The 16,261-nt window shown below is 41.7% G+C and overlaps 2 protein-coding genes across 9 annotated transcripts in view; one reads left to right on the forward strand and one right to left on the reverse strand.

Annotated features, from left to right (window-relative positions):
• GABRA5 (gamma-aminobutyric acid type A receptor subunit alpha5) overlaps positions 1-16,261 on the reverse strand; it is a 57,796-nt gene that overhangs the window by 27,754 nt on the left and 13,781 nt on the right. For all 8 annotated transcript variants that reach the window (XM_038146888.1, XM_038142635.1, XM_038140854.1 and 5 more), the window contains one exon: positions 895-977. In XM_038146888.1, coding sequence (XP_038002816.1) covers positions 895-977 — 83 coding nt within the window. The remainder of the gene's footprint in view (positions 1-894; positions 978-16,261) is intronic.
• Positions 1-16,261, forward strand: part of GABRB3 (gamma-aminobutyric acid type A receptor subunit beta3) — a 199,364-nt gene that overhangs the window by 19,722 nt on the left and 163,381 nt on the right. The window lies entirely within an intron of this gene.

Genomic DNA, 16,261 nt, shown 5'->3' on the forward strand with positions numbered 1-16,261 from the left:
CTGGGATTAGTGACTCTAAATTGATACGGCTGAAAAACATTGCAAAATGCTGAAGTTAGGTGGCTTCAGGGGCTAGCAAAATTCCTCGCATGGTAATTATCAAAAGTCTTCAGAGACAATGATTGCACCTGGAAGTGCTGATTTGATTACCAAAATAAAAAAAAAAACTGTCTACTGCAGTAGCCTCATTTGTACTTTAATTAAGAGCTTTGTTTTTAAATATAACCATCTGATTCCCTGGGGTTATTTTTAAAGTAAGCTTCTGGCAAGGCAGCAGTGTGGTGGATTAGAGGCTTGGAATTGAGGAAAAATCATCGTTCAGCATACAGTTTAGAATAATGTGTGCATATATACAAATACATGTGTATTAAACATCATGTAACAGGATACAGGACTGGATTTATTAAAGCCAAATGGAAAGATATTTCCTCTTTTAATATTCTAGATCTCTTTTAATATATGCAATGCAGATATTGTCCTGCAGTCTGGTTCATGTAAATGCCATAACAATTGCACATCAATCTGATCAGTCCAGTGAAAGCTCTGTTTTACTCCAGATGTAAAACCAAGTTATCAATTTAGCTGTCTGCATCTAGAACTCCATCTAACAGTGGCTATTACACTTGATGTGGATATATAAGACAGATCACCCATCAACTCACCATTTATCATGGCCTATACAGGCATGAGTTGAAAAGCAGCAGGCCCAGATAAAGCACAGTCATGGGAAAGAAGCAGCAGGGTAGCAGCAAGGGGAGCAGAATGGGAATGCTGAAGAACCATGTTAAAAGGGTAAGACTGGAGGGGAGGGTGAAAGATCTGTACAAGACATGTCTGAACATGGGAATCCAGAAAATGGTATTTTTCGAGTTCTTATTCCAGAAAAGAACTTACAGCTTCCAAATTTTAATGGGCAAGCATGTGCATCCATGGGGAAATCTTCAAGCTGCATGGGACATTCAGCAGAGATGGTCAATCTGTGGGGGAGTAAAAAGAGAACACATCATTTTTTTCCCCTGCACTTTTCTTTTAGGCCCCTCACTGCACTACAAGAGTGCTGACACAAGCAAGCTTTTCCTGAAGGCTCCTTGCTCCTGCTGAAATCACAGATAACCCCCTGTTAAACTGAATGTGAGATAAGCCAGATGGACCACTCTGTGTGCATGCCCTGGACATTATCTAGTAACCCTGAGACATGTGGAATGATTTTATTTATGTAAGCTGTCCCAATAAGATCATTCTTTCTTATTAGTACGAGAAGAAACTCCTGTGATGGAGTTTCTGCCATGTATTTTATACTTATCTGCTCTCTGTACATACTACAACTGGACTAGGAATTTGATTCCTGGGTCAAACAGCACTGTTACAGACATAAAGAATCATTGAATTTATATGTAGATGTAACTATTTAAATGCATTAAATAGATATTTAGAGCTAGAAATATATAATATAACTAATATAGCTATATATAAAGTTATATATAATCAAGGACATATATGCATCACTTTATCTAGCACTATGGTTAACTTCTGTGGAAATCATGGTATTGGAGCCCATTTCAGTTTAACACACTGTGAATTCAACCACACCTGGGGATCTTGTCAGGCAAAAACAATAGGGTCATATTCCTCAGCGTACTGCCTAGGGAAGCAATTCTATCCTGGACTCACCAGCCACTATGTAGAAATATTTCATCTAGACTGGACATAGGGGTAGGGAAGAAAAAACCCTTAGGCAAATATAGATGTTTCCCATGGATGTTCTGCATGATTGACAGATCAAGCTGAAGACTAAGAATAGTCTGAGGTAAATTTCTGGGCAGTGCACTATCAGTTATATTGATATCAAATGCATCAAATATATCAAATATCTCAAGAGAGCCAAAACGTGCTTCTAGCACAAGGACAATCTGTTTTGTTTATGCCATTTTGATATTTGCATAATACAGACAGTTTGCTCAGGATGTGAAGATGAAAATTTCATTTTACTTTATGAATATCTTTATGTCTTTCTCATTTTCTGCTGTTATTCCACCACAGAGGCAAGAGCCCAGAGACATCCAAGGCTCTAAAGACTGCCTGGTGCTGGGGTGACAGTTGGAGGGCTCTACTGGAGGGCAGCCTGGTTTCTAACCAAACTATTGCCTGGGGAGTGAAAACCTCCAAAGAAACCCACAGCATGCAAAAGTACACTTTCCTATCACTACAGCAACATGGAGCCATATATACTGGCTATATATATAGTCATCACTTCCTATATATAGTCATCCTTGCTTGTGCCATAAGAGCTTGTATCGAAAGGGGCTGTAAAGGGTAATAATCTGTGTACAGATGGCACAGTGCTCAGCCAGTCCAGTTCAGTACAACGCTCTGATGCCTTGCCAGGGCACTACAGCTACGCAGACAATCAACCGGGGGAAACAGCTCCACTCTGTTGGGGCTAACACACAGAAATTCTGGAGCTGTACCAATGGCTGGAAATGGCAAAGTAAGCACACAAAATGCAACAGTATCATTGGCTAGAGATCATATTCTGAGGATGAACGGGGAAACAGGGAGAGAAAAAGGCAAAATGCACACAGTAATAGAAAATGTAAAGATAATATGCCACAGAAAGCCAAAGAAAAAGAAATCCAGTTCAGAACAGAGATAATTTACTATTTGGCAAAAACAGACAGGAGGGTACAATATAGAAAAGAAATTACTGAGGCCTGAGATACCTGCACTTAAGCAAAACTGTTCTTGAGCTTTATTTTTGTAAAAGATATTTTAAGATCACTCAAATATGTAGTTGTCTGCAGTGGAGACTGCCCTTGGGCACCAAAGCCAGCAAAGCCAGTTACCAAGACTGGTGTGTGGATAAATTTAATAAGCTGGTTCTAGTTGTATCCTGCCCAGAACTCACATCCTTTTCACAAAAAAACCACTCTAATGGGCACTTGAAAGCAAGGGTGCCATTCCTCCAATGCATCATTTTATTTTCCATGTTATGCACTGATAATTTAACCTTCTTGATAAATTCAGAAACCTTGCTCCAACAGCCCAAGAGAAAGCTAGCGTGCTTTGCTGCAGTCCCTCTCCTGTCTCTTTGTCTACCATCATTTCAGACATATCATTTCAGAGCTGCAGCTTGACAACATTTTAATATACACACTTGTCATCTGCAAACATGGAAGGAGGGAATGCCTATATCTTATATCCTATCTTACAAAGACAACAGGTGTAGAATCAGGAAGTGAAGAAATATTCAGTGCAGAATTATGCATAAGACCTTCTGCTTCATCTCACTGTCCTATGAATTGTATCCTGCTGCCTGCATCTCTGGAAATAACCCTTGTGTGTAATGAGGAAGGTTGCAGACATTCATCAACTATAAATATGGAAGAGAAGTGAAGATGAGTTACACAGAGACTGTGACCTACTGGAATTTAATTAAGTCCCTCCAGAAATTATTTTTGCCCGTCTTAAATAAAAGGCTAGCAGATAAGGCTGGAGGGCATCTGGCTGCCACTACCTGACTCAGAAGCTGCAAAGACTCTTGAGGTGCCAGGGCTACTCCACTGTCCCCTCTGAATTTCTCATCCAGCAAAAGACAGAATATCCTTTAAAAGAGTGCTGCCTGCTGCAGTCTTCTGGGTCTAGCCTGGGGGACGGTAGAACCAAGTTTAGGAGCTGTTAATGTGCTTGGGGACAGCCTTTCCTTTCATTAACATGAATTCTTTGGTTAAAAATGTTCATTTTGCTCTCTATCAGTGATATCCACATGCTTCATTCCTCTTCCCATGCTGCTATCCTAGGACCAGTCGTAGTCTGGCAATTTTGAACAAAATTAACTAGCTCTACCTATTTGCTACATGCTATTAAGAACTATGTAGTTGAGCCTCTTAGGTGATTTTTAAGTGCTCAGTGAACACTCTCCTAGAAACCTCTTACAAAAATGTGCATTACCCAGAGCTTTTGAGGTGTCCTGTAATGGCCAATGTGACAAAAATTTTGACAGGAAACTCGTAAGAAAACTTGACTGTGGGTTCTGATTCACAGCACAAATGTCACCACCCTGAATTTCTGTAGGTGCTCTGTGCCCAACACAAACTGATTTTCATAACTGTGTGAGGACCTGAAGAACAAAGTCACTCAACTGACTCCTGGTTCAAAGAGGCTGGATTTTCTACTGCATACAGAAATAAAAGCAGCACAGCAGACATCTACACTCTGGGGGCTAGAAGCATGGGCTGTTGCATACAGATTTGCTCTGAGATGCAGAGTACAAACCATATATTCAGATCATAGCCCCAGGAGTCTCAAAAAATTGATATCTGGGTCTACTCCTCCAAATATCACCTGCAGTGATATTTGCACACTTTGGCTTTTAACATTGTGATAAGGCTTAGGGACCCTTTGTATATTCTAGTTTACATAGCTGATTATTACACAGTCCTCAGTCACAGCCAGCATGGCATCATGCTTTTCCAACCTGATTTTCTTTAATGACAACATAACCCATCTAGTTGATCAAGGGAAGTCATCAGGGAAGCTGATGTCATCTTTTTGGATTTCCATACAGCCTATGCTACTGTCTCTCACAGCATCCTTCTGGACAAAATATCCAGCACAGAGCTGGATAAATACATCATTTGATAGGTGAGCAACTGGCTCAGGGGTTGGACACAAAGGGCTGCAGTGAACAGATGACATGAGACTGATGACCTGTGACTAGTGGGGCTCTGCAGGGCTCTATCTTAGGCCCTGTGCTCTTCAACGTCTTTGTGAATGACTTGGATGCAGGACTGGAAGTGATATTAAGCAAGTTCACAGATGATACAAAACTGCGAGCAGTTGTTGCCTCCCTTAAAGGCAGGGAGGCCCTGCAGAGATACTTCCAACAAATCAGAGGGCTGGGCAATCACCAACAGTATGAAGTTCAACAAAGGAAAGTGCTGGATTCTGCGCCTGGGATAGGGCAGTCCTCAATATATAGACAGACTGGGGAATGAGATGCTGGAAAGCAGCACCATGGAAAGGGACTTAGAGGTCCTGGTCAATGGTAAGCTGAATATGAGTCACCAGTGTGTCCTGGTAGCCCAAAGGGCCAACCATGTCCTGGGGTGCATCAGGCACAGCATCACCAGAGGGGCAAGGGAGGGGATTGTCCTGCTCTGCTCTGCACTGGGGCAGCCTCACCTTGAATATTGTGTGCAGTTTTGGGTACCACACTCTAAGAAAGAGATTAAATTATTAGAGAGCATCCAAAGGAGTGCTATGGAGATGGTGAAGGACCTTGAGAGGAAGCTGTATGAGAAGTGGCTGAGAGAAGCCTACAACTTCTGTGTGAGGGGAAGAAGAGGCATTGATCTGTTTTCTGTGAGGACCAGTGACACAGGACCCAAGGGAATGGCCTGAAGTGGTGTCAAGAGGAGGTTCAAGTTGGATATCAGAAAAAGACTCTTCACACAGAGGGTGGTTGGGCACTAGAACAGGCTCCCCAGGGAAGTGGTCACAGCCCCAGACTGACAAAGTTCATTAAGCATTTGGATACATGGTGTGATTCTTGGGAATGTTCCCATGCAGGGGGAATTGCACTTGATGCTCCTTGTGGGTCTGTTTCAACACAGTATTCCATGATTACAACAAAATTACTTTCAGTTTCCATTACTTTAGAAATAGAAAGGAGGCCTGGGCATGCCTCACATGAAACAGTCTTTGCCTAATCCTTTAAATATGGAGACTCCAGAGTGATCTGTGATTCTCCAGAATGATGATGATTGCTATGCCCAGTGTAGCACAGTTATCTGAGCTAGAGACAGTCACCAAACCAGGATTTTTCTGTCACAGCACACACAATGCTCAAAAGGCAGTTCTTTCAAACAGAAGCACTTAAAAACTTCCCTCCTCCACCACCATTCTGTCCTAATAAAACCCCTATGGGATTAGTTCCACTCAAACAGGGTCTATGACAAGATTATAAGCAACTGTTAAAGGTCCTTTGCAATAGGAGAATAAAACTCTGATTTTATTGAAGATAATGGTAAAATTCTCTCTGACTTGAATGGGACCACTATTCATCTAAAAAATGTAACAAACCCTGATTACAGCTGCCAATTTATTAATGACAAAATTTTGTTTTCATAATGCTCCAAATACTCACACTGCTAACCAAGTGTTAATCAACCAACAAAATGCTATTGTGTACCTTCACTATCTGAAAAAAAAACAAACAACTTAGGTCTACAAATTATTTAATCTATCACCTATAACTGTACATTAAAGCTTTATCAAAGCTTCATAATGTATAGCCTTTAAGAACATAAAGTAATTACTGACATTCTGTTTCAAGGCACATAAATATCTAAGAAAAGCACAATTCAAGCAGCAAGACTTGTTCGCTTCAGAAAAGTCACCTTCAACCATTTCCACTGGGGAATTAAGCATGACAATGCTTTCAAGAGATTGCTCCTTTTTAGCAAGAGGGAAGAGAAGGAGGTGTTAAAATCAAGGATGCGGCAAGGAAATGAATTCAGATATTAGGGAGGCAGACATTTGGAGTTAGTGCGCTTCAGGGTGAGGTGAGAAACCCTCAGTAGCAGTCCCTGAGACAGGAGGCACCATGTACTGCAAGACCCTGCTTTACAAGACACTGTAGGGACCCCCCAGCTGTTCCTATGATCTCCTCAATGCAAGGAGCATCTGTTCCTACTTGTGGGTAAACAGAGGGGGGACTGAGCATCCTTCTCCTACCCTGTGAGTGCAGGAAACATTTTCCAACATATTATCTGCAGCTGCCAGGCAGGAGTTGAGGGCAGTCACCTGCCCAGGGAGCCACAGACAGCTGCAAAACTTGCTTTTGCTTATCAAAAGTTATTTGCAACTAAATTTAATATGAAAAAAAAAATTAAAATGGAGAGCTTTAGAATGAGAGGGGAGCAGAAAGGCAGTCACCAGTGGCTTTTGGGAGAACTTAATTCAAGATAAATGTTGAATAATAAGAGTTACAGAAGAGGGGACACAGAAATACTTTTGTTGGTACTATGGCTAGAGAGATACAAAGTTTTTCTGCCTATTTTCACTCATCTCCAAACCAGCTCCATCTTCTTATTTCTTTCTGTGCACTACCTTCACCCCTGTTTAAGGGAGCATTTAAATGCTGTGCTTTGACCCCACCTGTGCTGGCAACCAGTACCTGCTATGGGGCTCAGGTGTGCCAAGTGCCTTTCCCAGCATGAGACCAGCCATTTTCCTTAATAAAAGGAAAAATATTTGTTTTAAATTCACCTTAATCCTACCACAACCCATCTCCCCAACATGCCAAAAAAAGTCAAGTGGATCCAACCTTTAGCCAGGCTATATCTCACTCCAGTGGGCTTGCTGGCTCCCTGAGAGAGACTTCAGGGCTGGGTCAGACCTTTTCAGTAGTCAACTCCAGGAGAAGCTTCCTGGGGTACCTGCTCCAGCACAACCACAGCAGAACAACTTGAGCCCTTCTGGTATCTCCAGTATGCCCTCTGACACACATGGGGCCAGGAGAATAATAGAGTTACTGGTTTGGGTTGTTTTTTCAAACTGTGTTGTTTCAAACTTTAGGTTTGTGAAATTATTCATTTGACCTTGACTGATGACACAACCATCCACCTGTTCTCCTACTGTGATGTCTTGGGAACACTTCAATACCCAAACTTCTATTTCTTTCAAAAGGTTTTAAAGCAAGACTTGTTTCAGGCCCTAGCACAGTAAGTGTATAATCCAGGGAACTGAACTCTTCCTGTGTTCCTGAAGTAAATGTAATGTGCCAGTATAAGCCTATAGATTGCATACATATATACACACACACACACACATAATATATATATACATATATGCATGTACATAAAAGAAAATATATACATATATACACACACACACATAAATATACATGAGGACATTTCTTGGTTCTGAAGCACTTGCCATACAGTCCTAACAAACCCTGTTGCTGGTAGTGGGTTACAGAACACCACATAGAAATTTTAGAATGTGGACAGATGTTCACCTGTGGAAACACAGCGGCTGTAAGAGTCACCCTGAAACCTGCTACTGGTTGGGTGATTGTCTGCAGCCTGGCTCATGGGGAAAGAAGTGATCATTCTTAGTAATTCAAACACTGCTTTGCTCATGGATTTCCATCACTTTGCTGGAAAAAAGGCCAAAATGCAGATTCAGAGCCTTGATCTGCATGCCCAAGTGGGATGTGGAGGCAGTTCGCCACTGTTTCCTATTTATAAACACTGATTTCTTTGCAATACACCAAATAAAGTGAACAGAGAACAGAAAGTAAAGCTAAGACTAGAGTGAGGTGCTCTACAGAAATTTCTGTCTTAGCCCATTTTACCTTCATAACCACTCTGCCAAGAACACTACAGTGTCCCAACTTTCCTATGATGCTGAGATGCGCTATCACTATGTGACAACGAAATGCCCTTTAAAATGCTACAGGAAAGGGACTATGGCAGACTAAGAACTTCAGTCATTGATGCTTTTGGGAGCTGTGAATACGTAATTCAGATGTATGGTGTACTTGACAGCAAAACTCTCACTTTAAGCAAACAAAATCTTCAGCACAGCTTCTGCTGAAGTGTAAAACAAGACTTTATTTGCCTAGATGAACTGTGCTGAAGACTAAGTTATTGTGATGTGATCTGAGGTGGCAGAATTGATCTCAAAAGCTGTCCCACTATAAGAATGACCTCCCTGCATGTGGAATAACCTGACATACCCAGAGCATACTGTTAGACAGGAGCAGGGGATATGTTTAGCCTCTAGACACAGGAAAAACAGAAAAAGGCAATGAAATAACCTATAGGACACACAAATTACATTATATGGATTTGGGAGGCTACAGAAAGACTCACAAAGCAGACATTTATACTAAAGGTAATACCTTTAATTCTCCAGTACTTCTTTTAAGTGCATAAAACCAATGGGTGAAGCAGTGAGTTTATGCTTATCCAACCTTGCCATGCAAGTTATCTAATGAAGTCTGTAAGCAAGGTAGAACTTGCTGGGAAAAGCTCTGTTTTTTTATCAGACTAACTAGTGCAGTAAAAACCCCAACCTTTTTGACAGACAATTCCTTCTTCAGGTTCTCTTCCTAAAAACTTCACTTTCCTAAAAAAACTTGAGATCAAAATGGCTATGCAGCTCTGAATGCTCTGCACAGTATCACACCCATTTATTGGATAGTTTCACTTAAAATCTCTCCAAGCTTTCTCTTCTTTATGGTCCCTTATCCATGATGAATTCTCTTTTGGCACCCCATGGAGAAGGCTTCCAAACTTCTCCTCTGCAGCTGCTTCTTTTTTTTAGTGAATTCTTGAACTAAAACCCAAAAATCTAACTAGCTTAGCAATGTTGAGAAGCTGATGCAGTTGTTGATGCAGGTGAAATGGGAAACAACATCTTAGGCAGCCCACACCTCATTTTGCCAGGCCACACATTCCCCAAGTCTGCCCATCCTACATGTTTTGACTATAATCTCCTTATCTGCATGGCTTTTTGATAGAATGCTCAAGAAGGAGCTGACTGCAGTAAGTACAATTGTTCTTGAAGTGCCGAGTAACACTGAACTATGAGCATCTTTTTGGCTCTCAAGAGAGGCCAGTCTCAGTTACTGGCAGAACCAGCCAGCAACATCTGATCTTTGCTTTCAGTGGAAGGCAACCCAAGTCCAGGAGAAAGAGGGGAGCATAGAAATCACACTAAATTATGAAGGCTAAGGACTGTGATGGATACAGTGCAGTCATCCTTCAATTTGGAAATCACCTGCTAGGCAATTTGATCAGCGCAGGTTTTCCGACTGTCCAAAAGGGCTTTTGTTTCTCCATTTCTTCCTGGCAGTACAGCATGTGTTTCTCCATGGATGAGGGCTACCTCACTGCACAGACATCTTTTTGCTTCCTCCCAATTCACAGACCCCTAATAATTCTATGGACAGGCATAAACTACATGAAGTATTTTCTACTGAGAAAAATGATCTGGATTTGGAAAGTAAGAGTGGGGGGAGGGATGAGGAGGAGGAGCAGACACCAGATGGGCAGTACCAGCCCATTTGGACTCTCTCTCATTTAGACTGGGATGCACAGACATGGCAGGGGAGGTAGGAAGGATTATGACCTGGCAACCCAAGATACAGAACTACAATCTTTGGTTATTTTCCACAGTTCAGACCTAGAGCTCAAAACCATCACAGCTTCCTTTCAGCCAATTGCATTTAATTCCAGCTTCCTCTTATCCATCTCAGGTTTACCTCCAAGGTCACACCTCATCATAATCTCCTGCCTTTTGTGTAACATTAATGCTCCCCACACCTCTGCAAAAGAGGGAAGCAGTGATTTGGATTAGAGGGAAACCTGCACATCCCTGTGTGTATGTACCTTACTGGTACATGAAGAAAGTTGTTTAGCCATCCAAGCAGGATGTTATTATCTGGGGTTTCTTTGCCTTACTTCTGAAATGCTACATGCTCCTGATCAATACAGCCATGAAGAGCCAGGTAAAGGGTCAGAAAGTAGGTTTTCACTGCTCCAGGAAAAGAGCCCTATGATTCCTCAGCTGTTCAACATCATAAATAGCCATTAAACAGGCCTCAATTTACCATCTGTTTGCTATTTATACCACCACCAGTGCTAGCATCTGCTACAGCATAATCACCTGCTTGCTACAGTTCAACCTCAGAGAAGGAAGGGCCGAATCTCCTAGTGACATTTGTTTCTTGAGCTCCTCATTAGGTGCACTATATTCTCTCCTACACCCACCTAGACAAAAGCAGAGGACTGAACCCGATTTATGTGTGTTCAGATGCGCTACGCTTGCACAACCTTGGCCCTTATAGTGCATGGAGAGGAAACTGTATGAGTCCTCCACAAAACAGCTACAGGACCAGCTGCTGGCCACAACATCCCATAGCTTTAGGTTGCTGGAACACTACCCATTTCCAGGCTGCATGAGTATGGAGGTGGGAAACACCAAAGGAAATAACTAAGATGGGAGTCATGTGACTAAACAAAGGTATTAATTACACTGTACTCCTTTGTCTGCCACTCTGAAAAAAACAAGAACCTCTGAAGTGTGACTGGAGAGAAATAAGCCTCTTTTAACTTCACTACTAAAGCAGAGATCTGAAATAATGTAGACTTCTGACTCCGTAAGAAATTCTCTCTCCTGCATTGGGAGCAAGTCTGAGCCAAGAGGCTTGGCTGCAGTCACAAACATTACAGATGAACAGAATTAAGTGAATCCCACCCACCCTGCCTGGTGCATTACAGCACAGTGTATTTTAGATTACTCATTGGATGTTTCAGCACAAACATAATGTACTTCAGAGGATGGTATTTCTGATTAGGCAGATGAAGATACTAATTTCAGTCTAAGTGAAATGACCAGGGAGTCCACTCTAATGTTATCCTCCCCTAATAATAAAAAAAGATAGCAGAGCCATAACAATTCTTCAGCATCTATCAGGTACTTTCAAAGCCCCCAGATTCAGAAGCAGATTGGCCTGATACAGAGTCACCAAAGCATCTGTGCTTTCCCTGGGTGCTTGGAGGCACTTGTCAGGGCACTGCTTCCTTCCAGGTTCTGTTCAGTCACAGTCACCCCATCCATGCATGCCACCCCTGCTGGCTCATGCCTATAAAGCAGGTGCAACACAAAAGAATTTGGCAGAAACTGTACCAGCTAACCCCAAAGGGAAGGTGGGTCTGCCTCTGAGCTCAGCACAGACCTGGAACTAAAGCTGTATCTTTTGTAGCTCCTCAAAGTCCAAGCAAGCATCCTCCTCCTCCAAGGACATGCCGGTTCTGGTTTGGGTTTTGTCTTTTAATCAATTCTGCCCTTGCTGTGTGAGTTCCCATCTCTGTGATGGAGATCTCTGTGGGGCTCTGCACACTTTTATTACCAGCAGAATAGCCCATTGTCACACAATCTACATTGGGATTATATTTGGTCATAATTGCCCATTTTGAATGAATTACACCATAGCCTCCTCTGATGTCTTCCTCTCCCTCTGAGTAACTCCAGCCCTGGATTTTTCAAAACAACAAATTGTGGTTCCTTGAAGGACAACTTTTGAGAAATGGGGCAATGTGCAACCAAAACAGAGCGAGGGCAACCAAGAGACTTGGTGTTTAAACAAGAATCCTGCTGCTGTCCTCAGGGAAGAGCCCTTCACTTCACATATCCCTATTTTCTCTCGCTCTGTCAAAATCCGAATTGACGAAAAGCAGCTGAGAGTCCTTGCCACCACGGCAATTTTTCATCACTCTGCAAGATTCAGCCCAATGTAAAGAAATCACTTTTTTTTCATCCAGCTTCAGGCAGGTTGAAGCTTGAATACAAAAGAAAATACAGCAAGTCTGACACAGGGAAAGGAAATGCGTATTTGTACGTCTTGATAGCTTGTAATTATTTTGCAATATTTACATGATACCTAAAAAACATTGACAGATCCCTTTCTGTAGATATAAATAAGAAATAAGAAAAAATGCATTCAGATTTAACAGAAATGTTCCCATCTAGACATCTGGCTGATGGAAAACAGAATTCGTTTTAAATCATAGATTTGCTGGTCACTTGCCGCTCATGGGCACACTAGCAAAACTATGTCTGGCAAAGTCAGAGCTTGAGAACGTACACATTTCTCATAGAATAATTTTCCCTTCAAACAAACAAACAAACCAACCAACCAACTCTGGCTTTCCCATTAAAATCTTGAAAGGAGCACCGTATCTTCTGGCCAACTGGTTTTATGATCAATAGCTCTAGAGCATAAAATGTTTATGTTGCTAATCCAAGTGCTTCATGGAAGAGCAGAATTGGTGCTAACATGCACCCAGGCCATGTGTTCACTTTCACATACAATTTTAACACGAAGTGCTAATGTAAGAATCAGTATTTTCAGCCTAGGTAAGCCTTCGTGTGCACCAGAGCAGAGCAAGCAGCGTGGTTATGCTGCCATCAAGTGGACACACATTGCTGAATTGTAAATATCTTCCTAGAACACTAAAGATAAAAGAATTTCAGGGCTGCACTAAAAATTTTGGAATTTTTTAACACCATGGCGAAGAATGTCTGCATTCTCCAGCTGTTAAATCATTCATATGCACATTATTGGGACAGATTTTACTGTAAACTCCCCCAGGTTCTCTGGCAACTACAATAACATGGGAAAAATCTGTTTGTGCACTGTGCAGATATATATGACTGTGTCCTATTTAAACTCCCAGTTATATCAAATGTGTAGAAGCCCTGGTGGTAAAAAAAGGGATTTGGGGTCCTTTCAAATTGACAGTGAGAATGAGGCTCTAAGGAGTGCTTTTGTGATGGCACAAGAAAGATTTTTCACTATCTACAAGATTATAAAAAAACATTAAAAAATGTGTAAAAGCTGTTGGCCAAAAAATTAACTTATGGTTCAAAAATTTAGCTCTAGTGAGCATGCTCTACTTCATATAATTTTTGGCTTCTTTTCTTCGCAGCATTTTTTTCTGGCATTCTACAGCAAAGTTTATCAAAGCTTCTGTCTTTACAGCCAATTCCCACTGAGAAAAAAAAAAGTGCAGCTCACTGAAACATGATGGTTCTCTTCTTAGCCTGAAAATGTTGCTTAAATCACTGTTCCAATTTTTCAAAATAAATTAATTCTATACTTTTTACAATATTTATTTCTCAGATAAGATAAACTAAATGCATTTTAATTTTTAAAAATAAATAATCTAATTTTTACCTTCATTCACAAAGCTGTTTTCTATATATATTAGTGAAATATGAAGTATGCTTTTTATAACACTGTTTTTACTGAAAAAAATAAAGAAAGTAAAAAATTTGAAAGTGGAGCTACAGACAATACTCCCCTCTAGGGGCCGAAACAGAATTTGCAGTGTTCCATTCAGGAGCGCTTCATTTGTAAATCACATTAGTGAAATAAAACGAATAGGTCCTCCCGAGTGAAAGATAATCAGAATTATTAAGTTATTCCCCACAGAGAACACTGCTGTCTGTGAAATCTGTCTAGAGGACATGTTGTGTTCCTGTATTCACACAGAAGGGCTTTAATGCCACACATATACAGAAGCCCATTTATCAGATTTCCCTAGCAACACACATCCCATCAACTTCCGACCCAGACAATGTATCCTCAAATGCAATATGCGAGGTGTACATTTTTCTTTAGAAGTAAACACGTGTGTCATGGAAACATATGTCCTGACAAGTACTAAAGCTGGAAGTTTGCTCAGCTGCTCATACTTGGTATATTTGGAAGTGAACTAGGATGGAAGGTCAGCATTGGCTCGGCTGCTTTCCTCCCCTTCATTCAGGCAGCCAGATGCAAGGTTGCAAAAGCAATTCAGGCATCTCTGTCAATGACAGAGGGTCCAATCCTCCCCACACAGAATACTCCTACGTACAGTCTGGGAAGCTCGCAATTCCTCCTTGGAAACGAGGAGAATGCAGAGCTAACAGAGGGTTGTCTACGCATCCCCAGATCCTGAGAACTGAGTAAACCTGCTGGGAGCTACAGGAACTGGGGCTCAAGCCTCAGCTGAAACTCAGTACTTCACAATGCACTACGACTGGGAGAAGCAGCTCCCCCCAAAAAACGCTCAGTGCTGGCTATCTTCTCAAGGAATGCCATCCTAGGTAACTCTGACAGCTGATATCTTTGACAGGACACTCAAGGAAGCTGAAGGGGCTGGCTGCTTGTCAGTCACCTCTGAACAGGTTGGGATGGGACCCTCAAGCCACCCTGTGGCACAGAATGGCTCTGCTTCTAAAAGAGCACAGCTCCATGCATGTTACAAAAGCAGGCTCCTGACTCATGTTTAAGCAGAAGGGATAGACACTTGAAAGTTATTACTTGTAATAGTGGAAAGCAAGCTGATTTAAAAGCTTTGCACTCTATTTCTTATCACATATACTGTGGTTAGTAGAAATTTTATTTCCACAGACAATATTCTAACCAAAAACAGTTATCTTGCATGGTTTTTTGGTTACAAAAGCATTCTGTTCTTTCTGTAGTCTACAAAATCATCAATCCCAAAAAATCAGGAGAAAAGGAGCTGAGTGGGATGATGAGAAAGTCTGTGTCACATCCATATTTTTCTCCAGATGCATATGCTGCGCTTTTCCTCAGTAGAGTACCAGTGGGACCTGAAACTACTGTGCCATTTTCACCAGAGAGACACCTTGACAGAGTAACTCAGATTCAGTGATGAGCTCGCCTAGGTCTAGTTCACCCAGGTCTCACTGCTAGCTGTGGCGGCTTAGTTCCTCACCTCATGAATCAGGGCATCACTGCATTTAACACTGCAAAAAACAGTGCTTGCACAGAATTTGGGCAATCTGCCCCACAACAAAAGCTTTTGCTCCAGCTTGAATGTAAGTCTGATCTGGACTTCACTTACACAAGTAATTTACAAAAATAATTGGGAATTGCCACTTCTGCAATCTCTGGAGTGGTAATTACATAGTCCATGCAGCAGTGAGACTGGTTTTAAGGCTGGCATTACTAACTTTTTTAGTGAAGTTTCTCTGATAGCTATTTGGACTTTTAAGTGTGTCCATGCATCTTCACATTTTTCGGTTTATTATTGCAGTGATCACTAATTTGGGGCTATTAAGTACAGCGACACACACAGTAGAAGAGAAAATTAGGATGGTTTTTCCTTCTTTTAAACATGACTTCCATCATGTCTAAGTCTTCTTAGACTACTTCTAATGCTAGTGTAGTTACAACTGTCCTTATATAAAGTTATAAGGACATACCTAAGAATACCCTGTGTCTCCTTTTCCTTCCAGAATAAAGGATTTAAGACTAGGCTCAAAAAACTCAAACATGTCTGAAATACCTGAAATAAAACCTGGGAGGCTTCCTGTGTACAGAAGCATAACCCTCTTGAGCAACAAGTCTTAGCCACTAGGCCCATGAGCGAGCGTGAGACTCGCCCTGCCAGCGTGCGGGACTGTGTGGCTCCACAGCAGGACACAGCATGGGCTGGAGCTCAGCTTCCCACACATGGCTGGGGGCTGCCTGCTGAAAACCCAGTCATCTCAGTGCCCAAATTCAGGCTCCTGAGCTCTTTGCTGAGTCTCAGGCACCACTCTGGGCTCCTTTATGGAAAGCTCAGAATAACCCTTTGTTGCTCAGTAGGTTTTTCCTTTTATCTCTTTTTGTCATGGTTTGGTCATATGGACAACTTGAAAAAGTGTCGTGGTTTGACTATGGTCTTGGAGAAAA

The sequence above is a fragment of the Motacilla alba genome, chromosome 1 (genome assembly GCF_015832195.1).
Source record: "Motacilla alba alba isolate MOTALB_02 chromosome 1, Motacilla_alba_V1.0_pri, whole genome shotgun sequence".
In the NCBI taxonomy this organism is placed as follows: Eukaryota; Metazoa; Chordata; class Aves; order Passeriformes; family Motacillidae; genus Motacilla; species Motacilla alba.